The sequence below is a fragment of the Cimex lectularius genome, unplaced genomic scaffold (assembly GCF_000648675.2).
Source record: "Cimex lectularius strain Harlan isolate CLEC.00 unplaced genomic scaffold, Clec_2.1 scaffold317, whole genome shotgun sequence".
NCBI lineage: Eukaryota > Metazoa > Arthropoda > Insecta > Hemiptera > Cimicidae > Cimex > Cimex lectularius.
Window position 1 is genome coordinate 139071 of NW_019393018.1, and position 21328 is coordinate 160398.

Genomic DNA, 21328 nt, shown 5'->3' on the forward strand with positions numbered 1-21328 from the left:
CTAACATCCAGCGCGTCCAATTCTTCCAATCAAAGTTCCATTGATAAATTGTAAAAGCTCCTTACTAATATCACTCTCGAGCGCAAAGAATATTGTATGGGAGCGTTTGACCGCGTGTGGCGCAGGGGACTCCTGTACAAATTAAAGCGTGTCCTTTCAAATACTCTTTACCTAATCCTCCGCTTTTATCTAACAGAGCGGATCTTTCGGGTCCGACAAGGATCAGATTACTCAGAATACTGCTCTGTGGCCGCGGGAGTACCGCAGGGCAGTGTGCTTGGACCAATCCTTTATACTGCAGATATTCCCACTAAACCTACCACCCTACCTACTTGCATCCTACACAGCTGTACTATCCTCCAATTCCGATCCTACGGTTGATTCGGAAAATCTGCAGGAACATATCTCATGTACAGCAGATTGGTGTAGACAATGGAAAATGAAGATAAACGAAAGCAAGAGCGCCCATGTCACATTACGCTCCGAAGTAAACCTCCTCTCACGATATACTACAAGAACGTTCCTATCCCCAAATCCGAATGCCTTCGCTACCTTGGGTTCCACCTAGACTCACAACTAACGTGGAATTAACATACGACAAAACCTAAACAGACGGTATGGTCTATTGCACAGACTTATAAGACGACAGTCTAAACTATCGACAAAAAACAAACTTACAATTTACAAAACGCTACTACAACTGATTTAGACATACGGAATAGAACGGTGGGGAACCGATAAACCTTCCAATATCCAACGTCTCCAATCCTTTCAATCTAGTCCTCAGATCCATTCTAAATGCTCCTTATTATGTTTCAAATGCTACACTCCACAATGACCTTCAAATTCCTTATATCCAAAAATCCATTCCCAAAATATTTACCAAGTTCCACAAAAAACTCTCCCACCATCCAAATAGTCTTGCCCAAGCCCTGTCCAATAGAACCCATCCTACAACCCCATAAGGCGTCTCAAGAGGAAATGGCCCCGCGACCTCCTTTCTGCGTAAACAGTAAAACAACATAAATAAAGTTAAGAGGGAAGATAACAATGATTATTTGCTCCCTTCAATGTAATTAGTTGTATATAAGTTCATATATCCGCAAATTACATATCGTATGAGTAAATTGAATATTATTGTAATAATTACAGATTGTAGTAATTTTTTTAACTTAAAAAAAACATATCACTAGACTATCTACGACAATCCCATCATTCTTTATGTCAATGAACTTGCTTTTCTAAAACTTCTACACACTTTCTACCCCTACAACCTGTCACTTTGCTTCAAACTTACAGGTGCAGTGTTGGCCCATGGTGTCAGTGTTGTGATCGAAAAAACACCTATATATGCACATATTTGTAATATGTATTTTGTTACGTACCAGCTAAAAATTGCTGTTATTGTTTAATATTATTAGTTTTCAAATAGTATAAATTTCCAATTATAGTCTGTTTATACCTAACTACTTATGCAAAACTATCATCATTCTTGAGATTTTTATTTTTGTTCAATTATTTATGCAATAAACATGTGTTCGTCAGTATATTAAGGATCAGTTGGTGCTTAGGGGTCATCTGTTTGCTACAATTGGCGCTTAAGGATCATATGTTTGCTACAGTTGATGCCTAAGGATCATCGGTTTGCTTGGTGCTCAGGATCATCAGGTTGCTAAGGGTTATCAGCTGTTACGGATCATCGGTTTGATAGAGGTTATCGGATGAGCTTATGGGTCGTTGGTAAGTTAAGTGTTATCAGTTGGTGCCTAAATATTATCGGGTTGGTAAGAGTTATCAGTTGATTATTAAAGATCTTAGGTTGCTAGGTTGCCTTTTTTATTATTGTTGAAGGTGTTTCAAGGTGTTTCAAGGTAAATAATATCACACTTTCCATGTCGGTTGCGTGTACAGATGATCCCTAGTCGAAAAGACGCGACAAAATTAACCGGCTTATTTACAACGATCACTTGATTAATTCTAAAGCAATTTTTTTTATTATAATTCTTATATTCATAATTTATCACATATATATTAATATATGTTTGTTACAATATTAACTAAGTTTTACGTAATGAAAAAATATTACTGAGGTTATTCATTTGAATTCAACATGTACAACAATTTGGATTTTTTTTCAAATGTGACTATAACCAAATAATAATTTCTTTTTAAAAAAATTTAATTTGTTAGTTTTTGTGTTAATTTGTAATTTATTAAAAGCCCCTTACCTGATTTGCTCACTCGAAGGGAGTCTGTTATACTCGAAGGCAAAGGGTGGTAACTACCCTTACCTACATTCGTCATCCCTAAAATAAAAAAATATCAAATGGGGCTACAAATTTGATTTTAAAAAATTATTTATTGCTAATCTTACTCAGGTGTAACAACAAATAAACGAAATGGGTAATCTATCAGAAATTTTAATTATACTTGATATGGGAATGTAATATGTTTTATTATGGGTGTAATAAATTTATTGTAACAAGTTTATTTATGTATATTTATGTAAGTATGTTTTTATATTAAAAAAGAGGTTTTGAGTAGAAAATTAGCTTAATTTTAGGATAATATTTTAGTGGGTTTTTCAACGTTAGGGGTAGAAAGAGCTGTTTGATCAAGTAGAATCCCTCTTTAAAGCACATAAATGATTAATTTAATATAATTTAAACAAACAAATAAAAATTGTAAATCCTTTTGACATTAAAAGACAAATAAAGCGTGGTTTATTTATCAAGACATCAGTCTTCTTGTTGAAGGCAATAGGCAAAAGGAGACTGTATCTATCCTTTTGATAGGGCTTTCTGAGAAAATTGGAACCGTCGCGAGAAAAGGGATGAGAGTGAAATGTTGTCGATTAGACTATCATCCGGTAACGACATAGCAGATAACGAGGTGTTAGTTCAAAGGGATACCACCAGCGATCACGTGATCTGTTGCCATGGAAGCAGCTCCGCTGAAATGGCTACCACCCAACCCCACAGACGAATTCATCTTAAGATATCGTCTCCACCCTCTTTCTTTCTCTTTGAGATAAACGGAATAATCTATTGAGCGATTTCGAGTGTCGGTTTTTCCTGCAAACGTTGGCGGTCTCTTGGTATCGCATAACAAACGGTGTGACTGGTTTAGTTATCCATCTTAATTTGTCAGTTTGGGGGATGAAACGGTTCCTTTAATGACAATGTAAATTTTACGTATACTTCCATTTGATTGATTATTTAAGTTAGATATAGCAATTTAATTTAATTTTCCAAAACTATTCTATAACTACGTACCTGTCGGGGAGGGAGAAAGGTGGCAAATTGCAGAATTCTTCTCCAGACGATTTTGCGAATCGAACCCTAAAACGATATTAAATACAAGATATAAAAGATGAGAACACTTTCATAAATATTGAAAAATTAAGTCTAAAGTAAAATAACTATCTAGTAGATTCTCTTATTGACGGATGTATGGGTTAGAAAACGAATGCTTCATAAGCACGCAAGCCATTATTCATGTGGTTCTTTAAATTATACGAATTATGATTTATTGTTGAATTATGATGATTTTATACGTATTAAAGCTTGTAAGACAAAAAAGCAAAACAACCGTTGTCGGTTTCTACATACTATTTACAATTAAAAAAAAGGAAATATTTAATGGTACCAAACTAAGTTCGTGGAAGGATGAAGGTCTTGTCAGGTTGACACACGAGCACTTAATGTACTTTAGGTTCAAAGCTCGCTTTTGTGTCAAGCTTGCAGAAAGTTTGCTTGTTTGCACATTCTTGGTTCCGTATAGAGAGCGTGTAAGAATGCCACCCACCCAATATGAGAATTATGCTTAATCTGATTGCGTGTTTTCTTTGTTACGATGGACTTGTATTATGTTTATAGAATTAAGGATAAACTTAGAAAATACATGTGTAGGTTGATGAAGGAATATCGAGGAAGAAATCCTCTTCAGCAAATATAAAGTTTCCACGCGGACCAAGCTCTCACACACAGCCTTAACAACAAATCCCAGGTCTCGTACACAGGTTCGCCAAAAAGGATTAGGGATCCGTCACCATCACATATCCATACACGGCATCTCACAAAGACCAGGGATATACGTGATACCAAATTTCACACAGCCTATCAGCAAAGATCGACGATCCATCACAGGTAGCATACACATCATTGACAGACTGTCAGAATCTTAGTGATAGATCAGTACAGAGACATAGGTCACCTATCTAGAGTCAGAATTCGGCGATTAAGTTTTCCCGAGGATTCCGTCGTCAGAAGAGGGTCTCCAGCGAACACCATCTTCGTGACCTAAGACCCAGGGCAACAACTTTCCTCCCCCGCATAAAAACAGCGTTGAACATTAAATAACATTAAAAGTAAGTCAGAGACGCCACTCTTTAAAAAGGATAATTTATTTAATTAAACCCTTTTTCCTTATAACCACATCGAGGGAGTTATGCTGGGGCACAATAGAAGGGAAATCAGTGTCAATATAATAATAAAATAGAGTATTGCACTTATAATAGTACAGATAACAATTGAGGAGGGTGCTATCCAGTGCTCACCGTTTAAACACAATAAACAGTTTTTAATTACGTCTCAAGTCTAGCCTGTTTGAATCATTCCTGCAAGTTGCCTGGACATATGTGAACCTTGCCGGCATTCTCAACAGGTTGAGGTCGCTAATAGTTTAGGATTCCGGATCTACCATGGTCCACCCGCGATCAGTCTCAGTACTCTGTTCAGGATGCCTTTTGTTCTGCATCTTGATGCTTCGACTACATACGACGCATTCCAAGTCAGTTAAGTTTCAGTCAGTCATTGGAAGTCTGTAGTCTATGACCTGTCTATGACTGCAGTCTAGGGTAGTTTAATTCGTTATTTGTCGATTGTAATCTTTTCGAACATCGTCTCTCAAGAAGATGTACTACTTCGTTAGCTGTGATTAAGTATTAATCTATTTTATGTGTTTTATCAAAACTGATCTGGGACTGGTTTGTTGACTTCACAATGTTTTGATACAGCAGATTTTATAAATGCATTTTTGGGCGGTCGAACTTTAATAACACTTATTCAAAGCTTGGTGATCCCAACACTTTTGTCTTACTTTCACCTAGTAAAGACCTTAAAGAAGATTTGAACTTTACATTGATTATCTGCAGGTCGATCTACAAACATCATTTCTTCAAACTTTCAACCCTAAGGATGCTCCCCAATGTGCTGACCTTAGTACCAATACTTCGAGGAGTTCATCAACCACGTTATGTGGGTCGTTAGTATCCCCCTTAAGCCAAATGCCCAGCAATCGTCGCTTACCTACCACGTTAGGCTCCTAGGGGGCCTAGCGACAGCTAGATTATTTCAGCCCCAAATGCACGCAATCTGTAATCTAACCTAACACGAACTAATTAAATTGGATACTTCCCTCCCGCAAATAAATATATTCATGCATTGCACACATTCTAATAGACGGTGGGGTACTCGATATTCCTACATCGACCTACACACAATATCAATAATCCAATCTAAATTGGGGAGGGGATACTTTTATAAATATTCCGCTATCGACCCTACTATCGACCTACACACAAACGTTATTACCGTCATGTCCTCTAACAAACGGACAGGGGACCCAGAAAACGATAGCTGTGCTCGAGAACCGTTCTTAAATACAGCGGCATGCCTACATGCTCTCTGTATGGAGCCAAGGCACGACACGCCTCTGTTACTCTCTCTTGTCTTCGGATTGGAGAGAGGGTACTTTTATAAATATTCCGCTATCGACCCCTCAACTCTCACACTAATAAATCCCCGCGTTCAAACAAAAACACATAATGACAAAACATACACAATATAACCATGTTCAGTAAAACATCCTGATGTCCTGTAACAAAAGGAACAGGGTACCCAGAAAACGATAGCTGTGCTCGAGAAACGTTCTTAAATACAGCGGCATGCCTACACGCTCTCTGTATGGAGCGAAGGTACGACACGCCTCTATTATGTGGGAGACATTGAGCAACCTTTCTCTGAAGAAAGCGAACGTGCGCCGGTACAAAAGCAGGTGCTCGTGTGTCAACCGTGTATGCCCAATCCTCAATCGGTTGAGGACGATTCCTTGTCTTCGGATCGAAGGGGGGGATCTATCGATAGTGCTCATGACTCGCAAGTCTCTCGGACGACCCCGCCAACTGACGCTGTTATCTTTTGTTATCATGTTTTTCACTGCGAGAGGGCCTGATCGCTATGACCAGGTCTGGGGGATGGGATGTCCCGGTTTTCGCCGCCTAGTCAGCAGGTTCGTGACCCTCCAGACCCATCATTTTTCCGAGGAGTTCCGTTTTACCACAGAGTAACTGTCATATCACTTACTAAAATTAATTAATATTCAAATTCTTTAAAAAAAAAGTGTAGTTTACAAGGGGTCGCTAGTATATAGAAAACGAATCAATTCCAGCAACATATTCCATCTTGCTCCTTACCGGACATTTGGGCGCTTTATTCTCTATAGCCTTCCACAACAAGAGTTTTATGTTTGCGTGTTTTACTTATAAGATTTTTCTTTACGCTCTGACGAAGTGGTTATGCATTTTTGAAAAGAAAAAAGCAATTTCCATTGTGATTCCACGACTAAATTATTCGTAAAGTGTTTGAGTTCGAGGGTAGAAATAATAGCGCCGGGGTGCATTTAGGAAGGCATAAAAAAAGACATAAAAGAGGACTACTTAAGAAGAGACGTTGACTCCCGGAAAAGGAAGCCACGAGGTCGCCATCTAATTGTCGTCGGCCTCCCTCGATAATTATTTTTTAAATACGCTGTTTTGGGGGCGGAGTGAAAGGGAGGCGCTATCAGGGCGAGTAATTTTTCTGTTTTTCTCGCCGTGAGCGAAAGGCGGAATAATGAGACGGTGCCGGGGGTGACAAATGCCTCCAACCCCCAAAACTGAGATAACCGCCTTCTTGCCTTGGCTACTTACAATGGCTGTCACCTGCTTTCGCCGGAGACAAAGGGGTCGCGTAATCGGTGACACCCATTTGGAAAAGTTTTCCAATCAGCGAATACCGTGTGAGAGATTGAAACATCGGAGATTGCAGAAACGGGGCCATTGTCGACTCCTTAATAATAAACCTTGGTTCTCTAAACTCTCGAGGAACAAAACGATACAACGTCGAAGCAAACCGGTCGGACAATGGAATTATCAGAAGATTGTTGAAAGCACAAAATTCCTGAACAATCCAAACCACATCCAAATACAGAATACAGGCTCTAATAAATTCGTTGGTATATACACTTAAAAAATGAATTTTATACAATTAATACACAGTAAGTTAAATTATTCGTTACGTTAATTTAATATCCGATCTGTAAAAATAAATTTAAAAACCCTAGGCGACATTAATTAGTGTCCCTATGTCGATTTTTTTGAGAAAGCTATTTTATTGCAAATAATACTGATAGACATCTCGTTTTGTGTTTCTTTTAGTGTATATTCAGTGTATTTATTAGCGTGAATGTATACTGTGAGAAGGCCTTTGGAGGAATATTTAATACCACATCGACCTTCAATTAGGTTAGGTATATCATATGTGTGAAGGGTGGTGGAGGAATATCAAGTACTCCATCCAATACCCTAATTCAACTAAATGGGTCCCACACACAAAAAAAAAAAAAAAAATCCTGACTTTAAACAGGTTATCCCGTGAAGAGTCGTTAATACTTCAGGATGTTATCCTACAAGTCAAATTTGACTAAAAAGTCCATTATGTCCAAAGTCTGAATCTCAATTGTATCCGAGATTTTTCACTTTTCATGTTACTTCAACCTTTCACGACATTGTTTGAGACTCACAGTCTTTTTGTAATCTTAAGCAAACAAAATTAAAAAAATCACGAAAAAGAGACATTTTTACAATTAATTAAGGTTTTTAGTATACAAAAAAAATGCACTGTCATGAGCGGGATTCGAACCCACGATCTTCGCCTAGATACGGCGCTGCTCTACCACTTGAGCTGTCGTGATTTCGACCGACTCGGACACCAACTTTCCTCTTCAACCCCACCTTTTGAATTTTCCCTCCTTTTTGCAATTTTCCAAAGGAAAATTCAAAAGGTGGGGTTGAGATGGGAAGTGTCCGAGTGGATCGAGGTCACGACTGCTCAAGTGGTAAAGCAGGGGCGTATCTAGCCGAAGATCGTGGGTTCGAATCCCGCTCGTGATACTGACTTTTTTATCTCAACTAAAAACCTTAATTAATTTGAAGACATTAATTGGTCAAGCGGACCACGAAAACTAGTGAATTTAATAAATTTTTACTTTTATCAAGATTTTCTTGGTTCTGAAATACTGGGAGATATGGCGCTTAGAGAAAAATTGCCCCTAACAATGCGCATTATACACAAGTACTTAGTTCTGCAAAGGTCAGTTATCATCAATGTAACATTAACGTTTAATTGTCAAAAATTTAATTGTTTAGTAGAAACGGATCCTCGGTCCTTGATCGCTGGAGGGCCTCTTCGGATGACAGAATCCTCAGGGGAACTTCATCTCCGAATCCAGATATAGGTGACTGATGGCACAGTACAGATCAGTACGCAACCTTGGATGGTGTTGATCCTTGGCCCGTGCAGATGAGGTTGTGTTTATTTAAGACCTGAGTCCTCGGTAAGAGTTTAAGATTTTTTGATTCTGTAAATAGTGAGAGATATGGAACTTACAGAAAAGAGTACTTACAGAAACAATGACCGTTATGCGTATGTGTTTAGTTCTTCAAAGGTCAGTTATCACCAATGTAAAATTAACATTTAATTGGGGGGAAAAATCGGTTTTAAATGGTTTAAAAAATAAGCTACTGAGTTATCATTCAAAAAAGACTCTGGTATAAATTTGAAGCGTGATGGAAATTTGCAAAAAATTAAATGTTCAAAGAAGACACAATGTCAGGATTGCATTCTTCAGGAAGATGGGAATTTTGAACATTTAATTAAAAATTTTGAAGCTTTTGGTTTTTCCTTTTGTTCAGTTTTGTACCAAAGAGCCTTTTTGTTTACTTTTCATATTATTTACATTATTAAATTCACTAGTTTTCATGGTCCGCTTGACCAATTAATATCTTTCAATTAATTAAGGTTTTTAGTTGAGATAAACAATTTGTCGCCGAGAATCAAATAGATTACACGATATTTGAAAAATGGCAAAAAGGAGGGAACATTCAAAAGATAAGATTGAGTCGTGAAGTTAGTGTCCGAGTGGATCGAAGTCACGATATCTCAAGTGGTAGAGTAGCGGCGTATTTAGCCGAAGGTCGTGGGTTCGAATCCCGCTAGTGACACTAACTTTTTTATCTCGACTAAAAAACCTTCATTAATTGAAAGATATTTATATTATGTTTAACTATAAGTTTCAAAATCTTAATGACTAGCTGTTAGTAACCAACAAACGTCCCGTTTATGTCAGCATTTACAGAAACAAAAAAATGTTATTTAAACTTCAGACAAGAACGATTATTTATAGATCGTGAGATGAGTTCTGGTGTGATGTAGGTTAGAAACACATTTTTTTTATTGTGAGAACTTAACAATCTTTATTGAGATCATCTCCAGGGATCATAGTGTATTTTGATCGTCGTGTCAATGTAGTGAGTCCTGTTGAGAGTGTTCAAAACAAAAACATTTATCATTGTAGATAACCAATTTTCTGTGTAAATTATTTTGGTTAAAGAATAATACTGGGAGTTATCAAAACTCTATCGAAAACAGTATGTACGTTTTGTCAGTTGTTAACATATTATGATTTTGCAAGTTTAGGCCTGCCCTTTCTCGAAAAACGATTTGGCAGAACGCGATTATATCAGTGGAAGGGATCCGTCGCCCCGATCCAGTTTATTTCAGGGTGTTGGATTTAGGATGTGATTAATTGACGTTGATCCGGCATTGTCCGGGCGAGCGGTCTTGCAAACGGCCAGGACAATGGATTGAATAATGTATTTACTTTTGGGCACAATGGAAGTCTTGCAAGGAGCGGCCGGAACTTTGTGAATATTCAGTGGGTCATTAGAATAATTACAGGAGGGTTGAAAATCATTAAGACGACGAGGACGACGACGACGACGACTCTCCCTCACACTTTCTCTTTCTCCTCTGTCCTTTTCCCATTGGAGGGAGAGGCGTGTCGCTTTTTCCCGATTCTGGAGGGGATCTTTTGTCTTTCACTCGAGGGCGAGCCCAGCAGAAACAAAAAAGTCGAAAGGGGGAAAAGCTTGATAATTATGATAATCCCCGCTAAGTTAAAAGTTGACGCTAATGCTGTCTGATTTCTTAAACTTTTCGAATATTTTTTTTCCTCGCCAAGCAGAAATTAACTAATAATTTTACGACCATACGCTATCGAAATGCTTCGGTTAATAAAATTTTTTTACAATGCAAACAAACCCAGGGCTTATTAATAAAAAAAACTTTCACAGCCAATATTCCATTAGTTCAAGTTGAAAGTAGCTCCCGTCATTGAAAATTTGGGAACCCTCACAACCACCTTAAATCAGCACATCCAAAAACTCGCACCTTGACAAATTCCCTTCAAACCTTTTTTTGATTGAAGAGACATAGCTGCGAGATCTCCTAGGAGGTAAATGTGATATTGAAACAAACCCGTTTATATTTAGTGGTTTAATTGACCATATTAATTATTTCAATTAATTATTCTTTTTATGGAAGGTCTTGGTTGAGATGAAAAAGTTAATGTCACGTGCGGGAATCGAACCCACGACCTTCGGCTTAATACGCCACTGCTCGAACCACTTGAGCTATCGTGACTTCCATCTTCTCTGACACCAAACCCATCTCAACGTATAAGTGGTTTCAACCAAAACTTTACTTAAAAATTTACTAGTTTTCGTGGTCCGCTTGTCCAATTAATATCATTCAATTAATTAAAGTTTTTAGTTGAGATAAAAAAATCAGTGTCATGAGCGCGATTCGAACCCACGATGTTCGGCTAGGTACGCCGCTGCTCTACCACTTGCGCTATCGTGACTTCGATCCACTCGGTCACTAACTTCCCATCTCAACCCCACCTTTTGAAAAATAGAAAAAAGGAGGAAAAATTCAAAAGGTGGGGTTGAGATGGGAAGTTAGTGCCTGAGTGTCACAATTGCTCAAGTGGTAGAGTAGCGGCGTATCAAGCCGAAGGTCGATGGTTCGAATCCCGCTCGTGACACTGACTTTTTTATCTGAACTAAAACCTTAATTAATTGAATTTACATAAAAAGTTTATAATTAATTGAAATAATTAATATGCTCAAGACCACTAAAGATAAATGGATTAATATAATAAGCAAAAGAAGTAATCACTTCACTAACTGCTCGCCGTGGCCATTTTCATAACTCGCTGAGAACCCTTATTACACATTTGAAAAGTAGCGAAAAGTGGTAAAATGCGAAAGGTTGTACGTTGAAATGGGGAATTGGTGTCAGAGAAGATCGAAGTCTTGAGAGCTCAAGTGGTTAAAGCAGTGGCGTATTGAGCCAAAGGTCGTGGGTTCGAATCCCACTCGTGACGCTAACTTTTTCATCTCAACGACGACTTTACATAAATAGCATAAGTGAAACAAACATTAAATCAACACACAACATTTAGCATCATTGCCGTCCTATCAACGGATATTTTTTTCCAATGTCTTTAATATCGTATGTATTTGCTCTAAGTTGCATGTTACCAAATTGAAGGTAGGTTTAACATTCTTCAAATTAAAACCAAAAAAAAAAAAGAATCTTATATTGTAAGTAGTCATAAGAGATTTGGATTTTGGAGCGCTTGGTTCAACTTTTTTAAATGTAAGTTTTAAAATGTAAAACTATATTTGTTTTAGTTCTAAAGTTAAACTTTTTTTTGGGGGGGGGGAGGTTGAAGCATTTTTAAATATTAGGATAAGAAGGGAAGATCGTTTTCTTCGGCCAGTGTAAATTGACAAAATTTATTCTATACAGACTAGGCTAGAATAACGATGAGAGGAGATATTCTAGTGGATTATTAAAATGCAATTGCTCATGAAGATAGTCCACCGTCCTCCTCCTCTTATGCCTTGATAAGGGCGAAAGTGGTCCTCCCCCGTGAATTTATAGCGCGATATAAAATATCTCGCTTAGAAGGAGAGAGAGGAAGATTTGAGAATAATTTCTGGCAAGAACTCAGGAGGAGCTTTGGCTGGCCCCTTATAAATCTTAGTGTTGGCAACTTGGGCGTAGGGGTGGAACGATTACGAAGATGTATGGTCGAGGTGTTTTATTCGGTAGTCAAGGGAACCCATGGACTCCTCCCAGCCGATCCTACCTCCCCATTGTGTGTTTTCTTAACTTGCCGCCCCCTTTATTACATTAACTGTCGCCATTCATCCCCTATCCACTACAGGGCGGGGTAATTTCGGCGAAGGGGAAAAACCCGGGTGATTTGTATTCCGGTTGACTGAGGAGCCACTACCTTCGCTTATTACTTTTCTCAAGCCCATTTGTCAAAATATTTGCCACAACTCCTGTGAATAAGTAAATTTCTTGTTTGGATACTTTTTCAAGCAGAGCTACAACGACTAATTACAATAAATCATTTATAAATATTTCTCTTCATTAATAATTTATTCATTTATAATTAATAAATGTATAAACATATACCTTTATTCGTATTTTCTTATATTACACACTAATTGCAATTTATACAAGAATAAACCCTGCGTAAATGAAACAATGAAATATACATCGCAAAAGGGGCCACAATAACCAAAATACAACTCTCTTACGAACAGTACATTCCAAAGAATTATTCTGCCGTTTCTCACTCCCAAAACACGAAGATTCAACCACCAAAAGAAAAAAAAATGATCGCTTTTTACAAATTATAAATTATTATTACCATAAAATCATCAATAGATAAAATAATACGGAATTGGATTCTTACCGATTATCTTGGTATGTCTATCGTAGCTGGGTACCAAAGGCACCGATAAAAAAAGAAAACGAGGATACACCCCCCCCCCTAAGCGAGACTTGGCATAACAGAATCACATAGACACACTGAAGATGGCGAAATAACGAAATGACGACAGATCAACCCAGCCAGTATAGGGAAAGCAAGAGTAAGGATTTATACACATCTACTATGAGTGGGTGGTAAGAAACGGTTTTGTGTGCGGAGTGTGAGGTGGGTGGGACACTGAGAAAGAACGAAAGAAAGAGAGAGAGAGAGAGAGAGAGAGAGAGAGAGAGAGAGAGAGACGAGAGAGAGAGTGAGAGAGAGAAAGAGATCAGGGACAAAGAGAGTAAATATAAAATAATATACAGACGAGGTGTGAGTGCAATAAGTATGCAACAGGTAAACACTACAAACAGAAAATACAAATTACTGTAGAAATGTAAAGATATTTATTTTGTAGATACATAGGTAGAGATAAATAGATAAATTAAGATATGGATAGATAGAGACACAGAGAGAGAACAGAGAGAGAAAGAGAGGGAGAAGAGAGAAAGAAAGAGAGAGAAGATAGAAAGAAAGAGAGAGAGAGTGAGAAGAAGACATTTGGGACAAAGGCGAAAAATAGAAAATGACATTTCTCTTTAATTGTAATATTGCCTAGGTGTAAGTGTAATAAATATGTAACAGGTAAAAACTACAGATGCAAAATACTACTGCAGAACTGTGAAGATAGATGGATAGATAGATAGTCAAACAGACAGACAGGTAAATAGATAGATAGATAAATAGATATATAGATAGATAGATAGACAGACAGACAGATACATAGATAGATAGATAGATAGATTGGTAGACAGACAGACTGATAGATAGATAGATAGACAGACAGACAGATAGGTAGATAGATAGATAGGTTGACAGACAGACAGATAGTTAGATAGATGGATGGATAGATAGATAGATAAATAAAGAGATAGATAGAGATAGAGAGAGTATGAGAGAGCGTGAGAGAGAAAGAATAGAGAAAGAGATAGAGAGATAGAGAGAGAGAGAGAGAAAGAATAAAGAAAGAGATAGAGAGATAGAGAGAGAGAGAGAGAGAGTGAGAGAGAGAGAGAGAGAGAATAGAGTGAGAGAGAGGGGGAATAGAGAAAGAGAGAGAGAGATCATGGACAAAAACAGAAAAATAAAAGTATAAAAATTGCATACATTCAAAGTGAACTTGAGATAAATATGTACAAGATAAATAGGTTAGATTGAAAATGAAAAAAATACATTGGAAAAATATCTGTCTGTTAGAGAACGATTGCAAATTGAAATAAATTAATATATAATATAAATATATTATATATAATATATAATATAAATAAATTAATATATTTGATAAATTAATTAAATTGTCAGATTGAGAGAGAGAGAGAGAGAGATATATATAATATATAATATAAATAAATTAATATATTTGATAAATTAATTAAATTGTCAGATTGAAAAAATGTATGTAGAACGTGAGAGAGAGAGAAAAAAAATAAAAACAAAGCGAACGAAGAAAGATAGAGCAAAATAACGATAATAATAAGAGAGAAGGAGAGAGAAAAGAAAGGAAGGCGACAAAAAGAGATTATAAACATAGTCTGTCGGTACGTGTAGGTACAATAAATATTTAAAAGACAAAAGATAAAACATACAAAAATAGTATAGAAATGTGAATGAATCGTGTAGGAAGAGAGAAAAAAAACAGAATAAGGACAAATGCTAAAAGATATAAAAAGGTAAAATGACTAACAATAAGTATAATTGCAATAAATATGTAAAAGTTAAATACTACAGTTATACATTTAAAAATAAAATAGATCTGTGAAGAAATTATGCAGAAGAAGAGAGAAGGAGTGAGAAAGTGAAAAAATAAAAGGAGAAATTTAGAATAAGAAAAAATAAAAATATTAAAGGTTGAGGCAGCAGTGAGAGGGGACACAATACGACAAAGAACGAAATATAAGAAGAAAACATTTAAACTTGAGAAGCATAGAAAGATTATACTTTTACAAAAATACAATATAATACAAGATGGGAAAAGAAAATAAAGAAATTTTAATTATTAAATAGCAGAGAAAATCTATCTAAAGATATAATACTAGATGCACACACTATTAATTAGAATTAGAGAATTAGGGAATGAGGAAGGCTGTTATTAAAACATATAAAACAATTATCTATACATAGATACAACAGTAATTAAGAGAGTGAGTAGAAAAATGAAGAAGTAAAGAACATTTTAATAGTGATTTTGACAAAGCTACAGTGTAAATGATAGAGTGAGAGATAGTTGTCTTGATTTAAAACAAAGAACAGGTTTGAATATTCGAAAAGATTTAGGGGATGTTTGAATTTCACAAATAAAGAAACGAGAAATTGAAATATATAAGTGTATTGGAAGATATCAATGAAAGCACAGTCATCTTAGTGAATTTTATCAAACCTAGGCAATAGATCAATAACTTTCAACTTTAGATGAAAGTTCACTAGTTTTCCTGGTCCGCTTGACCAATTAATATCTTTCAATTAGTTAAGGTTTTTAATTGAGATAAAAAAGTCAATGTCACGAGCGGGATTCAAACCCACGACCTTCGGCTACATATGCCACTACTCTACCACCTGAGCTATCGTGACATAGTGATAGCTTACCGTAGAGTAGCGAAGGCTATCTAGCCGAAGGTCGTGGGTTCGAATCCCGCTCGTGACACTGACTTTTTTATCTCAACTAAAAACCTTAATTTATTTAGATGAAAGATTAGATTGGGAATGAAAACAATTTTAGCAGCTGGTATGAACAAAAAAAAAACGTAAATGATACGTACATAGGAAAAGATTATTATAAAAACTAGGCATTCTTAGTAAGCTTTAAAAATCAAGATAATTGATAAAGGTAATGGATAATGATTTTGATTGCTATCTAATTCCAGGCAACATAACTCATATCTATATATCCGTATAGATCCATAACGTGTGATATTAAAATAGGAATATATAATATTACGAAATAGTACATCTACAACACAGACAGAAAAAATAGACGTATCCGATAAATTTTACAATTTAAAGGATCAAAAGCAAGGCTAACGTCAAAAATGCCATGGGAACATGCAAGGGAGTGATTTTAACGGAAGGGGGTGAAATCGGGATTTGAAAATTGCCCACCCCCCCAGATCAATTTTTCACGGCTTTGTTTAATAGACTCCCACACGAGTACCAGCTATTATGAAGATGTCCCTTTCAGATAAAATCCGTTCCGGTGCCATGGGAATCGTTTTAAGGTGGTCGCTGGGGGAGGATCGGCCATTGTCGGACGGCCCAAACCGTAACGAATCTCTGCCTTGCGCCGACCGATTAATTTCCACTTCATCCAAAAATCAGTTCCACACTTTATTATTATGTCTCAATTCACTTTTATTGGGGCTGTCCCACATCCTGGGGATACGACGAGGCAATAAATGCTTTATTTGTTTTGTCAGGGTGGAGATATTTTAGGTAATAAACTTGTATTTACTATGGGATTAGTGCACTTTTATTTTATTATGCCTACTAATGTAACAATTTAAAAATAATATTATTTATATTTATATTAATATTATTATTTTTATTAATAAATAAAAGACAAAAAATATGAACCGCTGTGGCTCATTAGGGTAGTATTTGCTAGAAAAATACTAGGTTTGGCAAGGTTAACAGTCAAATTCCATATCTCACAATATTTTTCTAATACTTTTATGTCCCTCTGTAAATTTATCCACTAAGAACAACACATGATCAGCATATAGTAATGCTTTAACCTTAGTTCCTTCCTGAAACTCTTCAATTCAAATTTAAGCTCCAGTTTTATAATCTACGCAGAACACCAAATCAAAAACTTCAGGCTATCCATTTTTAGCAGATGAACTGGACTGTATGCTCCTCCGGCAGAAGGAATTTTCCATGCCGTAATGGTACGTATTTACTTGCTACATAGTAATAGTATTTGGCCCGGTAACAGTCTGGGTTCGAAAAACTACATACAACTTGAAATTCAATTTAGAATTTAAAAAAAACAATGTATGGTAAAACGGTTCCGCGACACCCAAGAGTGCTAGGACTAATCGTTAATCCGTGCTAAAAAAAAAAGAATTGTTTTATTTCATTTACTTTTAAAAATAAAAATATATAAGTGTAGTTAGTTGATTTTGGTTCATTTTGGTCTGATTTTTCTCACTGTGTTTGACTGTCCAAACAAAAGAGCAAGGATAGAGAGAGCAAAATGATCGGTAACGACCAGATTAATATATAATTGAAAAAATGATCTATCCTTTTATTCCATTAAGTTAACTAACTTTCTTTATAGGCACCTCGAATAAGACTAATAGTTCAAACCAAATTGTTTTAAAAAAATCAATAGATGGTCGAAATTACAGAAGAAGGATATTTAAACTACATAGACAGTTTGCATTCTAAGCTTGTACCAAAAGACAGATACAAGAGAAGTTAGATAGATCTAGAGATAGATCTTTTGAGACAGGAGAGAGAGAGAGAGAGAGAGAGAGTAGTGCGTTAAGGAACATACATAGAAAGATAGAAAAATAGAAGTGAGAAAGGCTAAGAGAGTGCAATAATTATATAAAAATTAAATATTTCAACAGAAATAAAAATATGGAAAAATCTTATTTTTTAGTCAATTAAGGTTTTTAGTTGAGATAAAAAAAGTCAGTCACGAGCGGGATTCGAACCCACGACCTTCGGCTCGATACGTCGCTCCTCTACCACTTGAGCTATCGTGCCTTCGATCCACTCGGACTTCAAAAGGTGGGGCTGAGATGGGAAGTTAGTGTCCGAGTAGATCGAGATCACGATAGCTCAAGTGGTCGAGTAGCGTCGTATTTAACCGAAGGTCGTGGGTTCGAATCCCGCTCGTGACACTGACTTTTTTATCTCAACTAAAAACCTTAATTAATTGAAAGATATTAATTGGTCAAGCGGACCACGAAAATTAGTGAACTTATTTTTTAGGTAAAGTCAATGAAACTATGAAGGCAGTTTGCATTCTAAGCTTGTACTAAATGATTTTGTTAATGGGTTTTTTGTTTCTGTAAATAATTCCCGATAATGGGCCAAGTATGTACCTCTGAGTAACATCCGACCTGTTGAACAAAATCGATAATTTTTTAACGTTTTGAAATATATTTAGTTTCGTTCTAATTAGCTCTAGAAAACGTATAATAAATATATCATTGCCAATATTACAATTGGCAAATACGCCCTAACGCTGAAGATGGCAAGAAACCGAAACGCGCCAGACAGTTCAACACAGAGGTGATAAACAGACCAAAATTATCGATAATAAATTGAGATTTTTAAATGAGATAAAAATGTCAGTGTCACGAGCGGGATTCGAACCCACGACCCTCGGCTAGATACGCCGCTGCTCTACCACCTGAGCTAACGTGACTTCAACTTTTTCATCTCAACTAAAAACCTCAATTTATTGACACATATTAAATGGTCAAGCAGACAACGAAAACTAGTGAATTATCGTTAATAATAACATAAAAAAATTATAGCTCTTGCCAGCATCATTAAATTAATAAACAAGTTGCATATATAGGGAAAGAGATATAAAGGGATATAAACTCACCATCCATTTAAGAAATTACACCTACGAATTGCATTAAAAACCACAAGATTACTTGGAAAACCCCTGAGACAAAACAAACCCATTAATGAAGGAAAATTAAAAAAAAATAAATATAAGGTTGGTTAAAAACAGAAGTAAATAAATTACGCAACTTCACACATAATCTACACAAAACTTTAAAATCAAGCCTGAAATTTTATCGTTTCCGTTCAGTTTGGTCTTCCTGCCGTGTTTCGGCATTTCTGCCATTTTCACTCTGCCTATGTGATTCGGTGAAATCAAATTTATATGATAATGATAAGTAGTGAAGTTAGAGAAATGAACTTAACAAAAAATGAAACAAATTTTCAGAATCAGAACACTTCCTATCGCCAAAAATAGGAAGGTTTATGTAAATAAATCACAGGAATAGGCCAAGTATGCAGCCCTGAATAACACCGCGAATAAATGCTGATTAATTTGCTAATTCATTTTTTTGACAGGCGCGGCAGATAATTAAGTATTAATTATGACTTATTATGAATAAGAATGGTCTTGAAGCATTGAAAAAGAAGAAAACATAAAAACAATTGAATAATTTCTAGACAAACATAACTGTCCATCTTAATTAACTAATAAAATAGCATTAACTGCATTTTTGCGTCATTTCATTGTTTATACGTTAATTAATTTTCCATTGGCAATTTATGATCGTTTTAATGCCTCCGGGAGAAGGCAGACGTACGACTATCGTAAACGGGCTTCGGTCCCATAATATTGAAGGGCGAATCTTGTTTATGGACTTATTGTGATAAACACCGACGTCAAAACATCAAACGCTCTTTGATAGCACTTTGCACTTTTTACTGCTTTATTGATTAGGTTCAATTTCGAAATATAACTTTTAGAATCGCCACTATGAACGTTCTCGCTCTGTTCATTTATTGACCTTTGTAAAATTGTTTGCAATAAAATAAGTCTGGAAAATAATTTATTAGAAAGAATAGAGCGTATTAAAAGGGATAAAGTATACTATATACTACCAAAAATTAATGGTTATGTCTTTTTTCCTAGGTCGTTCAATGTAATAATTCAACCATGATTTTCACATTTAAAAGTTCAAACAAAACAGATCAAATCATAGTTTTATTAGAATATTGTTTTTAATTGTTTATGTTGTATAATATAACTCTCACTGGAACCCATTTGAGTGTGTTGACCGATTCGCAGTGTTATCTCTTTCAATTTATATTTCTCTTGAAAATATCAAATTATTATGCTAATAAACATGCCACTTACCATGATTTCGCTTGTCGTCTGTTGGCTGGAAAGTTGGGGACAGATCAGTAAATGCTGACGACGCGGTCAACGCGGCCTTCGCCTTCTCGACGCTCTGTTTCAGCTGCTGAAATGTGCTCGGGTTGCAGAACCGGTACCACTCTGTCGTCGTTGATATTTCTTCCGATTTGATGGAGCAACGTTTCAATTCCAGCCCGCCCGAGTACGGGCAACTATCGTACATCCCGACTTCCAGACTCATAGAGCTGAAACAGTGTCACAGAACAAAATGATAAATCGAGATAGGTGAAACGTTCATTTCTCCATTGGATTATGATTCCGTCAAACATTGCCACAATGACATCCATTAACCGTAAATCCAGGTTCCTGTGAAATCAACGGCGAATTATTGTGGCCGATGCCGTTATTTAGCATAATTCATCATGCTTGCAACACCGGAAGCTTGCTAACAGTTTCTACAGGCCACTACAATTTATGGAAGATAATTCCTGTTATTAACATTGAATCTAAAACAGATTATTCATACGAATCCTCGCCTGTATACAATACACACGTGTTGTTTTTCCAATTTTTCTAATATGAGCATTTAAATATGCTCTTATCACGATTAAACAGTACATAAACTGCAATCCTAATAAAAAGATGATTTTTAAAAATCATCTTCCTGGCCTCGCTACATGAGGCTATCACGTCAGGCTAATTAAAATTTATATTATGTTCCCATTTTCCATGACATTTTAAATTGTGTATCATACAATTTAAATTGTGTCCTATACCATATAGGACAAGCTAACCGATTAGAAGAGCGGCTTAGTCTGCGGCAAAACTGATGTTAATGAAACTTTTTTTATGTAACTAGGTAAAAAAATAAATAGTAATAATAATCATAATAAAAGAATTTAAATGTAATTGTTTAAATCTTATTCACCTTCTCACGTCAAAAAGTATGCGCCCAAGCATTCCGAGGTGCCAAAATATGTTGCCTAATCTAAGTACATTTTTTAAAATATAGTTTTTTGTGTATGTATTTTATGGTTATTAAAAATCAGTACATTAGTATTTGTAGATAGAATAAAAAAATAATAAATATAATTTTATTAAATGAGATTCGTTAAATGAAAATTTGTAAAAACCAAAAGATGCTTAGTAGAAATGATGAATGGTGAAGTGAGCGCGGTGTTCAATCATTTTTAAAAAGATAGTTCCTACTCACGGTAAGTTGTTTAGGAAAGATCCGGATTTCGAGCCATTAGTTCATCATCAGTTTGAAGGAGCTTCTCATCAGCTTTTTATTGGAACGTCGCGTTGGAGGGGGTATCGGCAGGGTCATTTTTGCAATTCACGTCGAGAGACGTGGTTGTAGAACTCCTTCAACCTGATGATGAGCTAAGGGCTCGAAATCCCGATCGTTGCAAAACAACTTTGTGTGAGTAGGAA

At 36.0% G+C, this 21328-nt stretch overlaps 1 protein-coding gene across 4 annotated transcripts in view; it reads right to left on the reverse strand.

The window, feature by feature from the left end:
- Positions 1–21328, reverse strand: part of LOC106661724 (DNA-binding protein D-ETS-3-like) — a 248056-nt gene that overhangs the window by 103290 nt on the left and 123438 nt on the right. For all 4 annotated transcript variants that reach the window (XM_024229822.1, XM_024229821.1, XM_024229820.1 and 1 more), the window contains 3 exons: positions 19892–20136; positions 3276–3341; positions 2229–2306 (listed from right to left, as the gene is read on the reverse strand). In XM_024229822.1, coding sequence (XP_024085590.1) covers positions 2229–2306; positions 3276–3341; positions 19892–20132 — 385 coding nt within the window. In that variant the 5' untranslated portion in view covers positions 20133–20136. The remainder of the gene's footprint in view (positions 1–2228; positions 2307–3275; positions 3342–19891; positions 20137–21328) is intronic.